Source organism: Sturnira hondurensis, unplaced genomic scaffold (genome assembly GCF_014824575.4).
Source record: "Sturnira hondurensis isolate 20B ecotype Veracruz unplaced genomic scaffold, ASM1482457v3 Scaffold0010428, whole genome shotgun sequence".
Taxonomy (NCBI): domain Eukaryota; kingdom Metazoa; phylum Chordata; class Mammalia; order Chiroptera; family Phyllostomidae; genus Sturnira; species Sturnira hondurensis.
Genome location: NW_028083059.1, coordinates 7901836 through 7925198, shown reverse-complemented (window position 1 = coordinate 7925198; position 23363 = coordinate 7901836). Strand labels below are relative to the sequence as shown.

Below are 23363 nucleotides of genomic sequence, written 5' to 3'. Positions count from 1 at the left end.
TAAATACTAGTTAAAGGATATGTACTATTGTTTGCCTTTTCCTCTTATTCTTTGAAAATCTTGAGCTTAAAAGTCATTTATCTTTAAATGTTATTTAAAACAAGCTCCAAGTCAAAGAAACAAATGGGTTCATTAAGTATTAGCAGAAATGCTATATTTGGTTCAGTGAGAAGTTTAAATGATACATTTGCAAGCTGAATTATTTTATTAACTGCTTATAATTTCCTTTCTCATATGTTTACGTCTCACTGCTAAACTTTAAAACCAGTTTCATGGAAGATGCTAGTTTGGGTGGAAACATTAGGTTTACTCACGGTTTCCTTTTTTACATTTCCGTCTCTCAACTCCATTTCCATCTTATGTTTGTTTTCTATAAAATTGGCTAGTAAATCAAGCCAGCTTAGTTCTTGAGGTAAATGGTTCAATTAAAAAGGTATATTTATGAGTAAACTTAAAATTCAGATATTTTGCAGTAAGCAAAGTTTGTGTTTGTTAAACAGAAATAAATGAAGGTGTCTATATGAAATCTTTGTAGTGAATTTCAATCTCAGCAAGCTCTTAAGTATTGCTGCTGTTCAGCCATTCCTGCTTTTGAAGGCACTGCCCCGCTATCGCAACAGCCAGGAGCACCTGGAGGCCTACCTCTACCTCCACACGAACCTCACAGTAATTAGGATGCAGGATTCAAGCACCAGATGGGGCTGTAGTGTTGAGTCGGGATAGTCCCTTTGTTGACTTTGGTAAAATGGGGAGAAGGGAGTGGATGTTATACTCATGTATCTCCAGGGTTCCTTCTAGCTTGGGACAGTATAAGCCTAGTTATTTTTGCCTCTGACTAGAGTGCGCTGCTGAATTTTGTTCAGGGTATTGTGATTAAAACTTACTCATTAAAAAAAAATAATTTACACCCTGACTGGTGTAGCTCAGTGGATTGAGCACGGGCCTGTGAAGCAAAGGGTCTCCGGTTCGATTCCCAGTCAGGGCACATGCCTGGGTTGCAGGCCAGGTCCCCAGTGGGGGGGACATATGAGAGGCAACCAAACATTGATTCTCTCTCCCACTCTTTCTCCTTCCTGTCCCCTATCTCTTAAAAACAAAAAAAAAATTTAAGTCCTGTCTCATGTGGCTCAGTGGATTGAGTGTTGGCCTGTGAATTGGAAGTTGCAGGTTCGATAACTACTCAGGCACATTCCTGGGTTCCTAAAGAAAATTATTTAAGTATATACATTATGGCCAATCAAATAGGGCAATTTTCTAAACTGATGGGCTCTTTGAAAGGACTTAAAAATAACCAGTCTAAAAATTGAGTTCAGCCTTCAGCCTTCATCAGGTAGTTGGTTAGAGCAACCTCCTGATATGCCAAGGTTGTGGGTTTGATCCCTGGTCACAGACTATGTAAGAATCAACCAATTAATGCATAACTACGATGAACAACTAATTAATGTTTTCTTCTCTCTCTAAAATCAATACATGAAATTTTTTTTAAAAACTTGAGTTCACTGAGGACAAGACTATGCCTTTAAGTATAGTAAAGTCAAAGGAATTCCAGTTTACATTCACCCACTTTCTATCATCATCTCAGCATTTTAGTGTTTTAAAAATTGATGTCCAGCTTATGTTCCCCCCCCCCCCCGCGGTCTTTAAACATAAGGATCTTGAATTTAATTAGTTAACCTATTCATTCATTTGACTTTTAGAGTTTAAGCTGAGGACAGAGAAACAAGGAAGGGCCTAGAATAGAAAAAGCAACAGGAGAGTGCCAAGGCAAGATGCTTTGGCTCTCAAGAATGTAATGGGAAAGAAGTTAGCCCAGGCAGGTCTACTGTTACCTCACTGGAAAGTCAGAAAAAAGGGGGCCTTAGAGACAGGTTAAGGGATAAGAATGGGAGGAGCTGCCACTGCAAAAGGCGATTTGCGTGGGTGTGCCCTAAGGAAGGCACATCTGGGAGCTTGAAATTTTTTTTTTAAAACTTAAAAAAATTGATTTTAGAGAGGAAGGGAGGGAGAAAAATATCTATTTGTTATTCTGCTTATTTGTGCATTCACTGGTTAATTCTTGTACGTGCCCTGATGGAGGCATGTTCCCCTTGGCCTACGGGGAAGACGCTCTAACTCACTGAGCTTGAGTTTTTAAATAAATCCCCTCTGACTTTTTTTTCCTTCAGCTGACCTAATTTATTTTCATCCAAACTGCTAAAGCAATTACCAGATCTTTCTGTTTCTCAGTTTGAGAAGCGCCTTAATAACAAATATATAGGAGGAACTTTAAGGAAAGCAACACTGCAAAAGGAGTAACGTTTTATTCCCGGGCCATCTCGCGGGATCCAGTGGACTGGTAAATTCCTAATTTCCCGTTTTTTGGTCAACCTTGTCTTCCATGTCAGCAAACCCTTTAAAGGTCTCCAGTTAAAATTTCGCACCCAGCCTTATTTTGTGAGAGGGAGAAACAATGGAAAAAGGGGCCACCAAAAACAAAACAAAAGAACGGACAAAACAACACACGTCAACGGGCAACCCGCATAAAAAACAAGTCCCAGGAAGTAATTTCCGCGTGGTGGTGGGAGGGGCCACTGACTTCCGGCCTGAGGGCACGCGACGACTCTTGCGCAAGCGCCACACACACTTTCCTGTTTTTTTTCTCTCCCCCTCCCCCTCCCTCCCCCAAACAGAGGGGTCTTGAGGTGACAGCGACAGCAATTGCGACTACCGCAGCAGTAGAAGATGGACAAGGGGAAGGCCGGACGACGTCGATCTTCACCCGGTGAGAAAGGGTCGGAGGAGAGCTGAGCAGATTGTCTCCTACCGTGGGCAAATGGGAGGCGCTGGCGGCGACGGGTGCCGCGGCCGGGCTCGAGCTGTAGCGGGGGCGGGGAGAGGCGTGGAGGGGGGGGCGGAGGGGCGCACACAATGGAAGACTCCGAGTTCGTCCGGGTCCCTTGAGTGGAATGCCCAGTCCGAGCTGCCACGGAAGCCTTTCCAGCGCATCACACCAACACCCCTAACAATCTATCCTCCTCTTGGGAGCATCCTGCAGGAGCCTTATCGGCCCCCGGATCTTTCCCGTCGGCTTGTGAATTGCAGCTGTCCTGCCACGCCTTCCTCGTAATTCTACCAGTGCTCTAGTTTAATTTCCAGCTTCTTGCGCCAGAGTTCACTTATTCTATTCCTTTGATCTCGATTTTGCCTCTTTCTTGCCTCCTTACCTTCGGTTAGATAGTAGGAGCTGCAAAGGTGGAACAGTGGAGCTTGCCAGTTAAGGGGCTTAGTAATTCACTCTTCGTTCCTCAAAGAAATACTGCCACACGTCTCATTCTTCTGACCTGGTCCACTGAATAATCTTTTCTCTTTTCGGGCCTCCTTATGCATCTTTCAAAAGTGATTAAAAAGTCGAGCGACCGATTTAAAGCCGTCCTTAGGTTGTGTTTTTATTCTCAGCATGTTTGCGTTTTTGAAAGAGCTTTACTTTCTGGTTTAAAAGACTATCTTCAGTCTTGGGTACTACATCACAAACTAACACCGGGTGAACCAACTATTTTGTATTGTTTTTCTCATTTTTAAAATGTGTTAGTTGACGAGAGAGAGAGAGAAAGAAAGAAAAAAAAAAGGAAAGAAAACCACATCGATTTGTTGTTCTGCTTACCCAGGCACATTCATTGGTTGATACTTGTTTGTGCCCTGACAGGTCATGGAACCACAACCTTGGCCTGTTCGGTAGTTCTGAGCAACTGAGCTACTTCGTTAGGGCCTTCATTTCTTTGTGCACAGTTTATTTTTGCAGAGACAGCTTTAACAATGCCAAATTTATTTAGGAGTGCCCTTGTGGCAATGCATCTCTTTTAGAGAGAGAAAGGGAAACATGACGTTTTGTTCCACTTATCCATGCATCGTCGGTTGGTTGCTTCTTGTGTGTGCCCTGACTAGGGATGAACCCTCAACCTTGGTGTATCCAGAGCATGCTCTAACCAACTGAGGTAGCCAACCAAGTCCTCAAACTTTTTTTTTGAGGGGATCCTTATCTGTAACACGGATCCCTGGGGACATTGCCTAAAGCAGTTAAAAAACCTGAAATAGCCCTGGCTGGTGTAGCTCAGTGGATTGAGCACAGGCCTGCGAACCAGAGGATTGCAGTTCGATTCCCAGTCAGGGCACAGGCCTGGGTTGCAGGCCTATTCCCTGCAGGCCAACTCCCAGCAGGGGACACACAAAAGGCAACCATACATTAATGTTTCTCTCCCTCTCCCCTTCCCCTCTAAAGGTAAATAAATAAATTTAAAAAAAAAACAAAACAAAAAAAACCCAAACCTGAAATCCCTTTCATAAGCAACTGGTGTTAGATTGTGTGTGTGTGTGTGTGTGTGTGTACACACTTTAGGGATGTTCTTTGCCTTTGAAAGTACAAATATAATTCCTCTTTCTTTTGGCAGTGCATTTCCCTACTCTCTTTTCTCCCCTCTACGCAAGTTACCATGGTTTTTCTCTCTCCTAAGCTCCAAGGGCCCTTCTTTTGCTTCTGTAATTTGTTTCCTGAGCAGCTGGCTCATTTCTCTTACCTCTGTAACTTTCTAAATAAACTGTCTCTTGTATAGAAATATGTATGCCTCCAATAGATCAGTGTTTGTTTTAAATACTTTCTTCCTCCTAAAAATCTTCTAGTAAAATGGACACATTAGGAAAATGCACACTGTTTATCTGATGTCATTTGTGTGCTTCCTAACACAACTTTAGGGGTAGTCATTGCCTCAGTTTAAAATTCACTCATGAGAAGCTTCTCAAGCCTTTCCCTATAGTATATTGGAATGCATACTTTGAAATTATTGATAAGCATGATTATCTTATTTCCAAGTTCACTAGGATATCAAAAGCAGTAAATTAAATGGGGGAAAATTAAAAAATATATTGGCACCTGAAATGGTTTACTAACAATTGAATGAATTACAAATTAAAGTCATGGCTCATTCAAGGGAGAATGACTATTAAAATGTTTAACAACAACAACAAAAGTATAACATTAGAGTTATAGATCACAATTTCAGGTGGGTTTTTGAACTAAAACTGCAAAGTTCAAGTAAACTTTGGGTTTTCAACTTGTTGCTTCAGGCAACATTTAAGATCCACGTTCATGTTCTTTTAAGTGTACATGACGTTTTGAGTACTTACGTACTAAGCAGTATGTTAAGACTTTTACAAACTTTAATTCTTTTTGAAAGTCTTATAAAGTGGTTATTATTTCCATTTCACAGGTGAGGAGACCAGGGCTTAAGACTTTGTTAGCAAAAGTTAGTAATACAGAAGCAGAGCCAGGATTCAAAATGTGGGCTTTCTGATTATAAATTTATAATTTTTCAAATATATTTTATTGATTATACCATTACAGTTGTTCTATTTCCCCCCTTCATTCCCCTTCACCCGCACAGTCCCTCCCCCACCCTTCTCCCCCCCTTAGTTTATGACCACGTGTCTCAAGTTCTTTAGATTCTATATTTCCCCCACTATTCTCGCCCTCTCCCCTATCTATTTTCTATCTACCATCTATGCTATTTTCTGTGCCTTCTCCCCCCTTCTCCTCCTCCCACCCCCCCTGTTTCTAACCCTCCATGTGTTCTTCATTTCTATGGTTGCACTCCTGATCTAGCTGTCCTCTTGGTTTGCTTTTGTTTTAGGTGTGGTTGTTAATAACTGTGAGCTTGCTGTCCTTTCACTGTTGATATTTTTCATATTCTTTTTCTTATATAAGTCCCTTTAGCATTTCATATAATAAGGGCTTGGTGATGATGAACTCCTTGAACTTGACCTTATCTGAGAAGCACTTTATCTGTCCTTCCATTCTAAATGAAAGTTTTGCTGGATAAAGCAATCTTGGCTGTAGGTCTTTGGATTTCATGACTTGGAATACTTCTTTCCAGCCCCTTCTTGCCTGTAAGGTCTCTTTTGAGAAATCCGCTGACAGTCTGATGGGTACTCCTTTGTAGGTGACTGTCCCCTTATCTCTTGCTGCTTCTAGGATTCTCTCCTTCATTTTAGTCTTGGCTAATGTAATTATGATGTGCCTTGGTGTGTTCCTTCTTGGGTCCAACTTCTTTGGGACTCTCTGAGCTTCCTGGATTTCCTGGAAGTCTATTTCCTTTGCCAGACTGGGGAAGTTCTCCTTTATTATTTGTTCAAATAAGTTTTCCACTGGTGGCTGTTTCTTCCCCCTTCTGGTACCCCTATAATCCGGATGTTGGAACGTTTAAAGATGTCCTGGAGGTTCCTAAGCCTCTCCTCATTGTTTTGAATTCTCATTTCTTTATTCCTTTCTGGTCGGATGTTTCGTTCTTCCTTCTGGTCCATTCCATTGATTTGAGTCCCCGTTTCCGTTCCATCGCTATTGGTTTCCTGGACATCTCCCTTCATTTCAATTAGTTTAGCCTTCATATGTTTCTCTAATTTGTGACTGTAGTCTACCAATTCTGTGAGCATCCTGATAAATAATGTCTTAAATTGGGCTTCTGAGAGGCTGGCAATTTCCCGGTCGCTTAGGGTTATTGGCTCTGGGACTTTGAGTTCCTCTTGCGCCGTCTTTTGGGCTGTTCGTGCCTGTTAAGTAGCAGGAACGGAGCCCTAGGTTTTCACCAGAGCAGGGCAACTCAGTCGCTGGGTTGTGACGTTGTATGTGGGGGCGGGGTCAAAGAGGGACAATGTCTTCCCTCCGCCGCCTGCTGCCGCGACCCCCACTGGCACCGCAGCCACCACCGTCACTGGACCCACTCGTTTCGTTCCACTGCACTCGAGTGTGCCACCGCTGTCTGCCCTCCACCACTGGGTTCGTGCCCTGGGGCCTGCGTGCTCCGTCTCACTACGCGCGAATGTGCGACCTTGGTCAGTCTGCCCCGCACCCCGACTGGCTTTGGGCTGCCTGCGCGCCTAGCACCTAGGTCGGGGGATCTGTCCTGCCCGACCCAGCTCCGTTGCTGGTTCTGCCTCTCTTACCGTCCCCGTTGAACGGTATGTAGCTGTCGGACTTCCGTATAATTCCGTTTTCTGGTCTTTGGGTGTGTCCTAGTTCTCCAAAACTTTTGTTGTAGTCAGACTTGGTTGTGGGAGAAGGCACAGTGTTTCCACCTATGCCTCCATCTTGGCGGAAGTCTCTATAAATTTATAATTTTAACCTCTTCTGTTGTCACAGGGCATTAATGAGCCTACTTTGAAAAAAGAAGTTTCAATGGATAATTAACGACCATAGTTACGACCATAGTTACAGGAACATTTTATTTACTATAGGATTTTTCAGAGCCTTTACTATGCTACTGAATGTTGTGCCTCTTCAAGAGAGTGACTGAGCATGATTTTTCAGACCTGCTTGATTTTGAAACTCTTCCCTTCTCTTGTAGTTTCTTTGAGTAGAGAGAGATTTTCAAGTGGTATTGGGCTACAATAAAAGACAATTAGGGATACGTATAAGAACTATTACTGTAATCTTGCCCTGGCTGGTGTAGCTCAGTGGATTGAGCGAGGGCCTTTGAACCACACGATTGCGGTTCGATTCCCAGTCAGGGCACATGCCTGGTTTGCGGGCCAGTTCCCAGCCGGGGACTCATGAGAGGCAACCATAGATTGATGTTTCTCTCCTTCTCTCTTTTCCTTCCCCTCTATAGATAAATAAAAAAAATCTTTAAAGAAATAAAAAAACCCCTATTACTGTAATCTTGAAAGTCTTTGTTAAAACAAATTTGAGTTTGTAGTAGTAGCTGCAGTTGCTACAATTATGTGATTTTCTTCAGCAGTACTAAGTAGTCCAGGAAGAAGAATTGGGAAAAAATATGAATTTAGTTAGGGTTAAAGGGCATGAAAGGATGTTGGGGAAAAAACTGGGTTCAGTGTGAGTGAGGAAAGGGAAGGGTCAGAGGGCAGTCAGTATGTAGTAGAATGAGAGGTTCACATTTGAGAACTTGAAAAGTACAACATTGTTCCTTAAATCCATTCATAAATGTATCTTTCTGAAATGAGGATCTAGAGAGGAAGTTAGAGTAGACTAAACTAAGGTAAGTCCTGTGTATTGAGTGAGTTGATTAATAGAAGTGTTAGGAATTTACACTGATGATAGATTATAATGCTAGAGAGGAAAACCATGAATCAAGTAACAGAATATTCTAGTAATGTTAGAGAGCTGGTCTTGGCTCCGTACATGATGATCACAAATATGGGTGAGATAATATATCCAATTTATGGGAATTTAAAAAAATTACTGCAATTAAGATAGAATATTCACTGGAAGTGATGGTTGAGGGAGGGGATTGTTAATCTCTGCTCCTAATTTTGGAAGTTGGAGAAGAATCTTCTTGAGAGTGTTTTAAAAAAATAATGTAGTCAATAAAAAGCTAGTATTCAGTTAAACTAAGGTGGAAGAAATGTTCAAGGAAAAGATTCAGAACTTAAGGAAATTGTATTACTCTGGAAAGGAATTTATTGGGCTTAGAGGAGAGAGAGAAGAATATAGATGAAACGGTAGAGTTGAATTTCATGAGATGTAAGGCTGTAGGGATTGGCATCTTGGATGGTGAATGTGATTCTGAGGCCTGATGATGGCAGGCAGAGGATTGAAAAGTAGATTAGAGGGACATGTGACACAGGAAATGTGTTATGGGTAGGAATGAGTAACTCCAAAGATCTGGACCAGAACTTTGTTACAGTGCTGTCTCAAGCATGCTTCCCAGATGGATCACTCTCACGGGAGTCTTCATTAATTTAGGAGGCTGGGTGATATGAGCTGCTTCATCCTAGCTGCCTGTCAAAATTAACTCATTATCTAAAACTTAGATAACTATGCCTTTCTAAGAACTATCTCTTAATCAGACTTTAAGAAAAATTATACCTATTTCTGAATTTTCAGTGGTTACCAATGACACAGGAACTGAGCTCCCCAAAATTGATTAAACAATCTAATGTACTAGAAGAACTTAAAGATGACTTAAGCGAAATGCTGGACTTCAATGGGTTCTTCCTTGCACCTCTTACATGATGTTTATCAAATTCCATTATATAGTCTACCTTGCTGAATTGTTTAGTTTGTGCTATTTTACTATTGACTCTGTGACTAGGACTGTCTTATCTTTAATCCCCATAGTATCCAGCATGCATGGGTATACTAGTTAAGATTACTGCCTCAGGAATCAGATCAGTGATGAATCAACTTGGTGATCTTAGGCAAGTTGTTTGGATTCTTTAAACCTAAATTCTTCATCTGTAAAATAGAGATAAATACCTTTACTGATTTCATGAGCTTTTTTTTTTAATTATTTATTTTTGAGATAGAGGAAGGGAGAGAAAAAGAGAGGGAGAGAAACATTGATTTCTGAGAGAAACATTGATTGGTTGCCTTTCACATGTCCCAGCTGGAGACCTGCCCCACAACCAAGGCATGTGCTCTGACTGGGAATCTGTCTAACCTGTAACCTTTAGGTTTGCATCCTGTACTCAGTCCACTGAGTGACACCAGCCAGGGCCTCAGAGGCTTAAATAAAATCATTTGTTTAAAGTACTTAGCGTAGTGCCTAGCAATGGTAATTGCTATTACCCTAAATAAATGTTTATTGAATAATTAAGTGAATGAGTGATTCCAGAAGTTACTTGGGGAAAAGTCATGCTTTTTAATTGTTTGACTCATATATTTAGAAGGAGAATAATTAGAAAGATTTTTCTCTATGCTAATGCTAATATATACTAAAGTCTCCTTTGTTTTCCTTTTTTAAATTTATTGTTGTTTGAATACAGTTGTTTCCATTTTGCCACCACCACTTTTCCCCACCCCACCTGCCCCTGCCTCGAACCCTTCATCTTTCCCTCCTTTGGCTTTTTTTTTCATTTTTTAAAAATATAGTTTATTGATTATGTTATTACAGTTGTCCCATTTCTCCCCCTTCACTCCCCTCCGCTGTGCATACACTCTCCCACCCACATCCCCCCCCTTTAGTTCATGTCTGTGGGTCATACTTGTAAGTTCTTTAGCTTCTATATTTCCCATACTATTCTTACCCTCCTCCTGTCTTTTGCCAACCATCTATGCTACTTATTCTCTGTACCAAGCCCCCTCCACCCACTGCCCTGTTCATAACTCTCAATGTGATCTCCATTTCTGTGGTTCTGTTCCTGTTCTAGCTGTTTTCTTAGTTTGTTTTTGTTTTAGGCATGGTTGTTAATAATTGTGAATTTGCTGTCATTTTACTGTACATGTTTTTTATCTTCTTTTTCTTAGATAAGTCCTTTTAACATTTCATATAATAAGGGCTGGGTGATGATGAACTCCTTTACCTTGACCTTGTCTGAGAAGCACCTTTTCTGCTCTTCCATTCTAAATGAAAGCTTTGCTGGATAGAGCAATCTTAGATGTAGGTCCCTGCATTTCATGACTTGGAATACTTCTTTCCAGCCCCTTCTTGCCTATAAGGTCTCTTTTGAGAAATCAGCTGACAGTCTGGTGGGAACTCCTTTGTAGGTAACTGTTTCTTTATCTTTTACAGCTTCTAGGATTCTCTCCTTCATTTTAATGTTGAGTAATGTGATTATGTTGTGTCTTGGTGTGTTCCTCCTTGGGTCCAACTTCTTTGGGATTCTCTGAGCTTCTTGGACTACCTGGAAGTCTATTTACTTTGCCAGCTTGGGGAAGTTCTCCTTTATTATTTGTTCAGATAAGTTTTTCACTTGTTGCGCTTTCTCTTCCCCTTCTGGTACCCCTATAATTCGGATGTTGGAACGTTTAAAGATGTCCTGGAGGTTCCTAAGCCTCTCCTCATTTTTTTTGAATACTTGTTTTTTCATCCTTTTCTGTTTGGTTGTGTCTTTCTTCCTTCTGGTTTTTTCCATTAATTTGAATCTCAGTTTTCTTCCCATCACTATTGGATACCTGTACATTCTCCTTTATTTCACCTAGCGTAGCCTTCATTTTTTTTTCATCTGATTTGTGATTAAAATCAACCAATTCTGTGAGCATTCTGATCACCAATATTTTGAACTGTGCATATGATAGGTTGGCTGTCTTCATCGCTTAGTTGTATTTTTTCTGGAGCTTTGATCGGTTCTTTTGTTTGGGCCTTTTTTTTTTTTTTTTTGTCTTGAGGCTCCTGTTACACAGTGAGGAGTGGACCCTTAGGTGTTCACCAGGGCGGGGCAACTCACGTTGCCGTGTTGTGATGCTGTTTGTGGGGGTCAGAGAGGGAACAATGGCACTTGCTGTACTCTCTGCCAGGTGTCAATCACTTCTGCCGTTTCCCCCAAGCAAACTGTGCCCTTCAGGTGCTCATTCCTGGGTGCGTGGGTTTGTGTATGTCCTGGGACCTTGTGGGTCTTTCCAGTGAACTTTCCTGTGAGGCTGGGAGTCTCTCCTGGCACCTCAACCCCCACAGGTGTTTTCAGTCGGTGGTTTGAGGCTTTATTTCCCCGCACTAGGGAAAATAAAGCTGGGTTGCGTGGTGGTCTTTCTCATTCCCCAGTTTCTTCTGGTTTATCTGCGTGCAAATGTGGAACTGCCTGGTCCGCCAGCCGCCTTGTGCGCTGCGCCCCTCAACAGTCTGCCACCTCGCTGGGTCCACCCGCTGCAGCGTTGCATGCCCCAGTCCACTAGCTGCCACTTTGCTGAGCTCTCTTTGCCCATCTACCCGACGCTACCCTGCCTACTGGTCTGGATGAATGTTTCTTTAACTCCTTGGTTGTCAGACTTCCATACAGTTCAATTTTCTGTCAGTACTGGATGTTTTTTGTTTTTTTTTTAAGTTTTTGTTGTCCTTATTTTGGTTGTGCAAGGAGGCACAGTGTGAATACCTATGCCTCCATCTTGGCCGGAAGTCCCCCCTTTTGGCTTTGTCCCCAGGTCCTTTTTACATGTTCCTTGATGACCCTTTCCCTTCTTTAAAGTCTCTTTAAGTGGTGTATTTTAATATAAAATATAACAATAATAGTTACCATTTATTTTGCACTAACTATATAATAGATGTGCTGCTAAACACTTTAATATGACTATCTAACTTTAGTCTTTTTATACAAAGATTTTACTTATTTATTTTTAGAAAGAGAGGAAGGGAATGAGAAAGAGAGGGAGAGAAACATCAATGTGTGGTTGCCTCTCACATGGTCCCCACTGAGGACCTGGCCTGCAACCAAGGCATGTGCCCTGACTGGGAATCGAACCGGTGATCCTTTGATTTGCAGGCCAGCACTCAATGCACTGAGCCATATCAGCCAGTCCCTAACTTCATCTTAAGAATTAGAAAGCTGGGTACCCTGAGTCTTAGAAAAGTGACAGCTAGAAAGCAAGATATAAATTTAGGTTGCCTGGCTTTAAAATCTGTACTCTTGAGCACTATGCTATATCAGATAAGCACAAATAGAGGTAAATCTTCTTATGTTTATTAAAATGCTCTGAAACCAACCTAATATAAGGTGGAACAGCGCAAGTATAAAAACTCCTAAAATTTTGGGAAGTCACAATAGTATTAAATAAATAAGGTAACATGCCACAAAAGAGTATGGAAGCACTTGTAACTCAATGAATCAGTTTGGAAATAGTAATCTATAAATTGTAATTTTTAAAAAAAGTCCTCACCTTACAGTTCATTATTGATTTGGGAATGAGAGGAGGGGACAGAGAGAGAGAGAAGTATATTGATGTGAGAGAGAAATATTGATTGGCTGCCTCCCATACCTGCTCAGACCAGGGATTGAACCAAAACACTGGTAAATATCCTGACCAGAGATTGAACCCACAACATTTTGGTGTTTAGGATGATGTTCTAACCAACAGAGCCACCCTGCCAAGGCTGTGAAATAGAATTTAAGCAGTTGATACTCCCTTCTTAAAAATCCATATTTAAGACTTCTGGCCAAGATGGAGGTGTAGGCAGATCCACTTTGCCTCCTTGCACAACCAAAAGAAGGACAACAACAAATTTAAAAATAAAAAACAACTGGAACTGCCAGAAAATTGAACTGTGTGGAAGTTGGACAACCAAGGAGTTAAAGAAGAAACATACATCCAGACTGGTGGGTAGGACAGGGATGGGCAGCTGGGGTGGAGAGGATGCACAGCAAGGCACTAGCTGAAGCCCTGGGCAGGTGAAGCAGAGGTGGGTGGTAGACCGCACAGTCCAACATTTGTGTGCGGATAAACCAGGAGAAACAACTGGGGAGTGAGACAGACCACATAACCCAGGGGTCCAGTTCAGGAAAAGAAAGCCTCAAAAACTCTGACTGCAAAAACCTGTAGGGTGTGGGGACTTGTAGTGGTAGGAGAAACTCCCAGCCTCCGAAGAGAGTTCGTTGGAGACCCACAGGGTTCTAGAATGTGCACAAACTCACCTACGTGGGAATCAGCACCAGAAGGGCTCAGTTTTCATCTGGGTAGTGGGAGAAGTGACTGAAAGCCTGCTGAGAGTGGAGCAAGTGGCACTGTTCCCCCTCTGGCATCCTCCCCCACCACAATGCAGCAATGTGGGTTATCGTACGTACCCTGATGAATACTAGGGCCCTACCCATTAAATGAAACAGGTACGCTGAGACAAAGAAATATGGCCCAAATAAAAGAGTAGATCAAAGCTCCAAAAATAGAACTAAGCAATGAAGAGACAGCCAACCTATCAGATGAGGAGTTCAAAACATTGTAATCAGGATGCTCACAGAAATGGTTGAGTATGGTCACAAAATAGAAGAAAAAATGAAGGCTATGCAAGGTAAAATAAATAAAAATATACAGGGAACCAGTAGTGAGGGAAAGGAAACCAGGACTCAAATCAAGTTTTGGAGCAGAAGGAAGAAATAAACATCCAACAAAAACAATGAAGAAACAAGAATTCAAAAAATGAGGAGAGGCTTAGGAACCTCTGCGACAAGTTTAAACATTCCACCATCTGGTCAAAGGAATGCCAGAAGGAGAAGAGGAAGACCAAGAAAGGGAAAACTTATTTGAACAAATAATGAAGGAGAACTTCCCTAATCCGGCAAAGGAAATAGACTTCCAGGGAGTCCAGGAAACTCAGCAAGTCCCAAAGAAGTTGGACCCAAGGGGGAACAGACCAAGGCACATCATAATTACATTAGCTAAGATCAAAGATAAGGGGAGAAACTTAAAAGCACAAGAGAAAAGGAGTGAGTTACCTACAAAGGAGTTCCGATAAGGCTATTAGCTGATTTCTCAAAAGAAACCTGTGGGCAAGAAGGGGCTGGTAAGAAGTACTTGGTTTTTTAAAAAATTAATTAATTAATTAATTTTTAAATTTTAAAATATATTTTATTGATTATACCATTACAGTTCTATTTCCCCCTTCATTCCCCTCCACCCTCCCCCACCATTCCCCCCCTTTAGTTTATGACCACGTGTCTCAAGTTCTTTAGATTCTATATTTCCCCTACTATTCCTGCCCTCCCCCTTATCTATTTTTTACCTACCATCTATGCTACTTATGTTCTGTATCTTCTCCCCCCTTCTCCTCCTCCCACTCCCCTGTTGCTAATCCTCCATGTGTTCTTCATTTCTATGGTTCCACTCCTGATCTAGCTGTCCTCTTGGTTTGCTTTTGTTTCAGGTGTGGTTGTTAATAACTGTGAGCTTGCTGTCATTTTACTGTTCATATTTTTCATCTTTTTCTTAGATAAGTCCCTTTAACATTTCATATAATAAGGGCTTGGTGATGATGAACTCCTTGAATTTGATCTTATCTGAGAAGCACTTTATCTGTCCTTCCATTCTAAATGAAAGTTTTGCTGGATAAAGCAATCTTGGCTGTAGGTCTTTGGATTTCATGACTTGGAATACTTCTTTCCAGCCCCTTCTTGCCTGTAAGGTCTCTTTTGAGAAATCAGCTGACAGTCTGATGGGTACTCCTTTGTAGGTGACTGTCCCCTTATCCCTTGCTGCTTCTAGGATTCTCTCCTTCATTTTAGTCTTGGCTAATGTAATTATGATGTGCCTTGGTGTGTTCCTTCTTGGGTCCAACTTCTTTGGGACTCTCTGAGCTTCCTGGATTTCCTGGAAGTCTATTTCCTTTGCCAGACTGGGGAAGTTTTCCTGTATTATTTGTTCAAATAAATTTTCCACTCGTGGCTGTTTCTTTTCCCCTTCTGGTACCCCTATAATTCGGGTGTTGGAACGTTTAAAGATATCCTGGAGGTTCCTAAGCCTCTCCTCATTTTTTGGAATTCTTGTAACTTCACTTTTTCCTGTTTGGGCATTTCTTCCTTCCTTCTGGTCCACCCCCTTGATTTTAGTCCCTGTTTCCTTTCCCTCACTATTGGTTTCCTGTGTATTTCCCTTCATTTGAATTAGTTTAGCCTTCATATGTTCCTCTAATTTGTGGCTAAAATCAGCCAGTTCTGTGAGTATCCTAATTACCAGTGTCTTGCATTGTGCATCTGAGAGGTTTGCTATTTCCTGGTCACTTAGAGTTATTGGCTCTGGGGCTTTGAGTTCTTCATGAGCCATATTTTGGTCTGTTCGTGCCTGTTATGTATGAGGAGCAGAGCCCTAGGTGTTCACCAGGGCCGGGTGACTCAGTCGCTGGGTTATGACGCTGTATGTGGAGGCTGGGCCAAAGGAATGCAATTGCAAACACCCTTTGCTTCCTCCCGCTGCCACCACCACCACAGGCCTCGAGATTCGTCCCTCTGCGCTCGAATGGGCCTTGCGATTTGTCCCACTGCTCGTGAATGTGTGACCTCGGTCAGCTGCTGCTAGGTTCGTTGCTGGGGGCTGTGCGGTCTGTCTCACTTCTCACTCCCTCCGTCTCGAGCCGTCACTGGGTCCCCCCGATGCTACCCCGATGCCTGGGAGCCTAGAGTCGGGGGATCTTTCCTGCCCAACCCTCCTCCGCTGCTGGCTCCGCCCCTCTTACCTGTCCAGTGGACTGGTTCGTTGTTTTTGGACTTCCTTATAGTTCAATTTTCTGTTCTTTGGCTGCGTCTTTGTTCTCCAAACCTTTGTTGTATTCAAACTTGGTTGTGGGAGAAGGCACAATGTTTCCATCTATGCCTCCATCTTGGCGGAAGTCTGGTAAGAAGTATTTGAAGTCATGAAAGACAGGGACCTACATCCAATATTGCTCTGTCCAGCAAAGCTTTCATTTAGAATGGAAGGGCAGATATAGTGCCTCCTAGGTAAGGTCAAGTTAAAGGAGTTCATTGTCACCCAGCCCTTATTATATGAAATGTTAAAGGGACTTATCTAAGAAAAAGAAGATAAAAAATACAAACAGTAAAATGAGAACAAACTCACAGCTATCAACAACTGAACCTAAAAAAACAAAACAAAATAAGCAAACAAGTAGAATAGGAACAGAATCACAGAACTGTAGATCACATGGAAGGTTATCAGCAGGGAGGGAGAGAGGGGAGAAAAGGGGAAAAGGTATAGGAAATAAGAAGCATAATTGGTAGGTATAAAATAGACAGGGCGTGGTTAAGAATAGTATAGGAAATGCCAGAAGCCAAGGAACTTAATGTATGACCCATGGATTTGAACAAAGGGGGGGAATGCTGGTGGGAGGGTGGTGCCAGGTGGAGGGGAATAAAGGTGAGAAAAAAATGGTATACTGTAATAGCATAATCAATAAAATATACTTAAAAATAAAAATCCATGTTTAAATTAATGGGAGAAAGACTGCTTCCGGGGTAATTTCTATAGTTTGTTACTAGAGAGGTTTCTTTGAACATGTAGAGTACCTGATCCATGAGGTGGAGGTACAGTATTCTCTAGAAAAAATTAGAAAGATAAAATAAAAAGGACTAGACAGTGAAATTTAAATAAGGTAAAGGGTAAAAACCATTTAAAATGATCAAAAACTTACGTAGAGGTTAAAGTTTTACATCAGGGTTTGCTCAGGAAATGACTATAGCTCTGGCTGGTGTGGCTTAGTAGATTTAGTGATGGCCTGTGAACCTAAAGGTCACTAGTTTCATTCCTGGTTGGGTCACGTGGCTGGGTTGTGACCCAGGTCTGCAGTTGTGGGTGTGTGAGAGGCAACCAGTGGATGCTAGTCTCGCACATCAATGGTTTATATATACATATCTGCGTAGTCATCACTTAGATCAAGATATAGGGCATTTCTAGAGTCTCAGAAGGCTGCCTTGTATCCCTTCCAGTCAATATTTCTTCCCTTCCCAGGTGCTCCCTATTTAGGACTTTTGTCCATTTTGAAGATTGGGTTGTCTGTCTTTGATTTATAGATCTTTATTGATTTTGGTTGTATGAATTATACTTATGACTTTGCCCATTTCAAAGATTGGGTTGTCCTGCCTTTGCTTTGGAGGAGTTTTTTTTTTTTTTAAAGATTTAATTTATTTATCTTCAGAGAGAAAGGGAAGGGAGAGGAGAGGGAGGTAAACATTGATGTGAGAGAGGTACATCAACCAGTTGGCCTCTTGAATACCAACCAGGAGCGTGGGCCACAACCCAGTCATGGTCACTGATGGTGGCCTTTTGTTTTGCAGGCTGGTGCTCCAATCCACTGAGTCACACCAGCCAGGGCCACAGGAGTTATTTATACATTTTATTTATGAGTCTGCTGTATAAATTATGCAGTATTATTAACTGTAGTCATAATGCTGTACATATGTAGATATTTGTATTAGAAATAATCTTTTTTTGGTCTGTGGTTTGCTTTCTCACTCTCTTAATGATAAGGTTTGATGAACAGAAGTTAATGTTTTTTTGTTTTTGCTTTTTAACATTTTAAAATCTATTTTTTAATTTTTAAAAATACACTTTATTGATTATGCCATTACAGTTGTTCCATTTCCCCCTCTTCATTCCCCTCCACCCTGCACACCCCTTCCCCCTACATACCCCCCTTTAGTTCATGTCCATGCATCATAAGTTCTTTAGGTTCTACATTTCTCACACTACTCTTGCTCTCCCTGTTTTCTCCCCACTGTCTATGCTACTTATTCTCTATACCTTCTCCCTGACTCTCCTCCTCCCACTCCCCTGTTGCTAACACCCTGTCTGATCCCCATTTCTGTGGCTCCTCTCCTGTTTTAGGTGTCCGCTTAGTTTGCTTTTGTTTTAGGTGTGGTTGTTAATAACTGTGAGTTTGCTGTCCTTTCACTGTTAATATTTTTTATCTTCTTTTTCTTAGATAAGTCCCTTTAACATTTCATATAGTAATGGTTTGGTGATAATGAACTCCTTGAACTTGACCTTATCTGAGAAGCACTTTATCTGCCCTTCCATTCTAAACGAAAGCTTTGCTGGTAGAGCAGTCTTGGATGTAGGTCCCTGCAGTTCATGACTTGGGATACTTCTTTCCAGCCCCTTCTTGCCTGTAAGGTCTCTTTTGAGAAATCAGCTGACAGTCTGATGGGAACTCCTTTGTAGGTGACTGTCCCCTTGTCTCTTGCTGCTTCTAGAATTCTCTCCGTCATTTTAATCTTGGCTAATGTAATGATGATGTGCCTTGGTGTGTTCCTCTTTGGGTCCACCTTCTTTGGGACTCTGTGAGCTTCCTGGACTTCCTAGAAGTCTATTTTCTTTGCCAGCTTGGGGAAGTTATTTGTTATTATTTGTTCAAATAAGTTTTCCATTTGTTGCTGTTCCTCTTCCCCTTCTGGTACCCCTATGATTCAGATGTTGGAACATTTAAAGATGTCTTGGAAGTTCCTAAGCCTCTCCTCATTTTTTTTGAATTTTTGTTTCTTTCTTCTTTTCTGTTTGGTTATTTCTTTCTTCCTTTTAGTCCACTCCCTTGATTTGAGTCCCAGTTTTCTTCCCATCACTATTGGATCCCTGTGCATTTTCCTTCTTTTCAGTTACCATAGGCTTCATTTTTTCATCTAATTTGTGACTAAAATCAACCAGTTAATTGAGTGTCCTGATCATCAGTGTTTTGAACTGTGCATCTGATAGGGTTGGCTATCTCTTGCTTGCTTACAAGTATTGGCTCTGGGTGTTTGATTTGTTTTTATGATTGAGTCATTTTTGCCCAGGTTGTACCTGTTACCTATGAGAGGTAGAGCCTTAGGTGTTCACCAGGGTGGGGCAACCAGGTTGCTGTGTTGTGATGCTGTATGTGGGGGTGGGGTCAGAGAGGGAATAATGGTGCTTGCTCCTTGCTCTCTTTGATTTTCGTCCCCCCCTGCTGCTTCTCCCAAGCAAATTGGGCCCTTCTGGTGCTGGTTCCAGGGTGGGTGGGCTTATGTATGTTCTAGGACCCTGTGGGTCTCTTCAACGAACTCTCCCGTGAGGCTGGAAGTCTCTCCTGGTACCTCAACCCCTGAAAGTTTTTTCAATTGGTGCTTTTAGGCTTTTTTTCCTGTTGCTGGGGCCTTGGGTTTTGCAGTGTGTTTCACTGCCCATTTTTTGCCAACTACCTTGCACACCTCACTGGGTTTGCTGGTTTCCTCTTCGTGCCTGGATTGTCAACCACCACCTTTCCTGCTGCGACCACCCTCCCTCTCTGCCTGCTTCTGACTCCATACCTTTTGTTTGTCTGGATGAGTGGTTCGTTATTTTTGGGCTTCAGTACAGTTCAGTTTTCTGTCTGTTCTGGTTGTGTTTTTGTTTCTAAATCTTTGTTGTCCTTAAATTTGGTTGTGCAGGGACGTACAGTGTTTTCACCTATGTCTCCATTTTGGCTGAAAGTGTGATTTTTTAAAAAGATTTTTTAGCCCTGGCTGGTGTAGCTCAGTGGATTGAGCATGGGCCTGTGAAGCTAAGGGTTGCTGGTTCGATTCCCAGTCAGGGCACATGCCGGGGTTGCAGGCCAGGTCCCCAGTAGGGGGCACACGAGAGGCAACCAGACATTGATGTTTCTCTCCCACTCTTTCTTCTTTCCGACCCCTCTCTCAAAAAATAAATAAAAAAAATATTTTTTAAAAATAAAAGGTTTTTTAAAAAAGATTTTATTTTATTTCTTTTAAGATTTTATTCATTATCTTTAGAGGGGAAGGGAAGGAGAGAGGGAGAGAAATACCAGTGTATGGTTGCCTCTCATGTGTCTCCCGCTGGGAACTGGCCTGCAACTTAGGCACATGCCCTGACTGGGAATCGAACCGTGATCCTCTGGTGCTCAATCCACAGAGCTATACCAGCTAGGACTAAGCAAGATTTTATTTATATTTAGAGAGATGGGAAGGAAGGAAGAAAGAGAGGGAGAGAAATGTTGATGTGCAAGAGATACATTTACTGGTTGTCTCTCATGCTCTCAAGTGGGAACTGGCCTGCAACCCAGGCATGTGCCCTGAGTGAGAATTGAGCTGGCGACCTTTCTGTTCACAGGGCAGTGCTCAATCCACTGAGCCACACCAACCAGGGCAGAAGTTGTTAATTTTAACGAAGTCGTAATTTTAATGAAGTCTAGTTTATTAATGTTTTTCGTTATGATTAATACTACTTATGTCTTATTTGAGAAATCTTTGCCTGCCGTAGGTCATGCAGATTTTCCATTCCTTTTTATTCTAGAAGCTTTATTTATTTTAGTCTAGAAGGTTTATTAACATTGTTTTTTTCTTTGGTATTTGAATCTATAATCTATTTAAATTTAATTTTTGTGTATAGCATGATGTAGAGGTCAGGTTTGTTTATGTATTTTCTCATTTCGTTATCAAATTGCTTCAACATTACTTACTGAAAATACCATTACTGTCCTGGCTGGTGTAGCTCAGTGGATTAAGTGCATGCTTACAAACCAAACAACCGTGGTTCGATTCCCAGTCAGGGCATGTGCGTGGGTTGTGTTCCATTTCCCAGGAGGGCACACATGAGAGGCAACTATACATTGATATTTCTCTCCCTCTCTCCTTCCCTTACCCTCTAAAGATAAATAAATTAAATCTTAAAAAAAAAGAAAATACCATCCCTTTACCACTAAATTGTAGTGGTGTATTTTTGGTAAATAGATTATCATTTATATGTGTGGTTATCTACCATTTCTTTTTATTAATGAAATACAATATTCTGTGATATATTCCAGTAAATTGTAAGTTCCAGGAAAGCTTGTACTGTGTTTAATTCGCTCTTCGCGTTGTATTTATTGCCTAACACAGTGCCAGGCAGATGATAGACATTCAATAAATATTTGCTGATTGAATGACAGAATGATAAAAAATCTATAGGAAGTCTGAAAAATATTGATGAGGAAAGACTTAAGCTGTTCTCAGGTATATAGGTGATTAAAGATGTAGTAGAATTAAAAGTTTTAAAAAGTATTCCCAACTTCTAGTTAGTTCTAATTAGTTCTTAGAGCCAAGTTTACTTCTCTCTTTTGTCATCAAACATTGTTGAATGCAGACATTTTATAAGAATCTGCTACTCTTTTGATTACTTTTTGACCTTTATGTTTTTTAGTCTGTCAGGTTGCATAAAATGTATCAATATAAATTCTAAATCTAATAAGTCAGTTGAAAGCAAAGGATGACTGTGAAAGAATTTATTTTATTGTGTGTCTCATTTGGATATTAAATGATAACTTTTATCCTGTCTTTGTAGAAATTGTCACAGAAGGAAAAAGGAAAAAGTCTTCACCTTCTGAGTTACATAAGGTATGTGTTAGTTTTCCTTTTAACCTGTTCATTATCTTTAGAGTTACTGATATTGAAAGTATTTTACTATTTGTCTTTTAAAAATTTTTTTATCCTCACCTGAGGACATTTTTTTCTTCCATTGCTTTTAGAGAGAGGGGGGAAGGGAGAAAGAGAGAGAGCAACATCAGTGTGACAGAGAAGCATCTCTTGGTTGCTTTCTTATACGCTCCCCTTCCCAGGGATCAAAACCTTAATCTGGGTGTGTGCCCTGGCTGGGAATCGGGCCCACAACTCTTCAGTCTACTACAACGTGATGCTCCAACCAACTGAGCCACATTGGCCTGGGTCCTATTTGTCTTTTAAATAAAAATTTAAAGAAAATACTGTAAAACTAGAGTGTTTTTTGGAGAATGGTATATCCTAATTAAGCAAGGATTGGCCAGGAAACCCTCTGTGGAAACAGGCTTGTTTAAGTCATTGTTAAGATGTACCAGTATACTTTCCAGCCCTCATTTTAGGTTTTATATAAAATATAAGATAGTATTTTTTTGATGATTGAATGTATTAGAGCACCCACATTCATTTATTATAATACTATAAACATACGAGTTTTCCTCAAGTCATGTGCTGAAATTACTATTTGGAATATGACACTTTAAACTTCTTTTTAGAAAAAAATTATGTATTTATTTATTCTCTATAAGCCAAGAGTAGCAAGACAAGCAAAATGAAATTTCTACCTACATAGGAAGTGTTTCAAAACATTAATCCATTTTTGTAAGGGTAATTCTTTTCCTATAGAATTTTGTGATTTAAATGCAGTGGTACCCCGATTTACATAATAATTTATTAACACTTTTCTCTTAAGCATTTCAAGTTATGCACAGAAGCTTTAATTTGGCACAGAGATTTTTAATTTGGTGAATTTTGTGGAAAAAGGTCAGCTATGAGAGGGAATCAAGAGTACCTTATAACACCACAAAGAACATGGCTGTGGATACTCTATTTCTACCTTGGTTTACTTCAGATTTTTGGGATGTGGTTTTCTTTATGTAAAATTCTGGATTTAGCTTGAGTCGGGTAAATGAGGGAGGTTAAAAAAAGATCTTACATTGCAACTATACCCAGTTTTAAATAACTGTGTAATGACTCCTTTTCTGTTTGATAAGTCCAGTGAAGTGAGATGCTCTGCTGCAGGTTATTGCTTCATGCAATTCAATCTCAAGTTTCACCATTAGAAATTGATAATATTGAGCAAATACATTTTTCTTTCTTATTTTAGATGTCATACAGTATTTTAAGTAACTTTAGAATTATAGAAACATTAGAATAACTTTAGAATTATAGAAACATTATAGAAGTAACTTTAGAATTATAGAAACATTATAGAAATAATGCGGTTCTTGTCGACCCTACACTCAACTTTCCCCAGTGTTAATCTTACATAACCTTAGTATATGATCAAAATTAAGAAATTGACATTAGTACAGTACTTTAAATTAAATGACAGACATTTGGATTTTATCAGTTTTTCTAATAATGTCATTTTTCTGTTCCTGGATCCAATCAGGGATCTCACATTGTGTTTAGTTGTCATATCTTCTTGATTTCCTACAGTCTATGACAGTTCTTTAGTCTTTTTTCTTTCATGACACAGTTAAAGAATACTGGTCAGTATTTTGTCACATATCCCTTAGTTGTATTTTGTTTCCAGTTTCTTATGATTAGACTAAGATTATGAGTTATTGAGAAGAATCAATGGAAGTATGTGCTCTTTTCGATGTATCCTGTCAAGGGATACATGATGATGATTGTCTTATCATTGGTTGGTCCTGATCCATCCGCTGAAGATGGTGTCTGCCCAGTTATTTCATTGTAAAGTTACT

At 40.7% G+C, this 23363-nt stretch overlaps 1 protein-coding gene across 8 annotated transcripts in view; it reads left to right on the top strand.

Annotated features, from left to right (window-relative positions):
• The first annotated feature begins 2491 nt into the window (after window positions 1-2491).
• The window catches only part of SENP7 (SUMO specific peptidase 7), a 139126-nt gene continuing 118254 nt past the window's right edge, over window positions 2492-23363 (top strand). For 2 of the 8 annotated variants that reach the window (XM_037058967.1, XM_037058966.1), the window contains exons 1-2: window positions 2494-2761; window positions 21443-21495. In XM_037058967.1, coding sequence (XP_036914862.1) covers window positions 2722-2761; window positions 21443-21495 — 93 coding nt within the window. In that variant the 5' untranslated portion in view covers window positions 2494-2721. Of the gene's footprint in view, window positions 2762-21442; window positions 21496-23363 lie in introns of all 8 variants that reach the window. The other 6 variants (XM_037058972.1, XM_037058969.1, XM_037058965.1 and 3 more) reach the window with 5 other exon arrangements.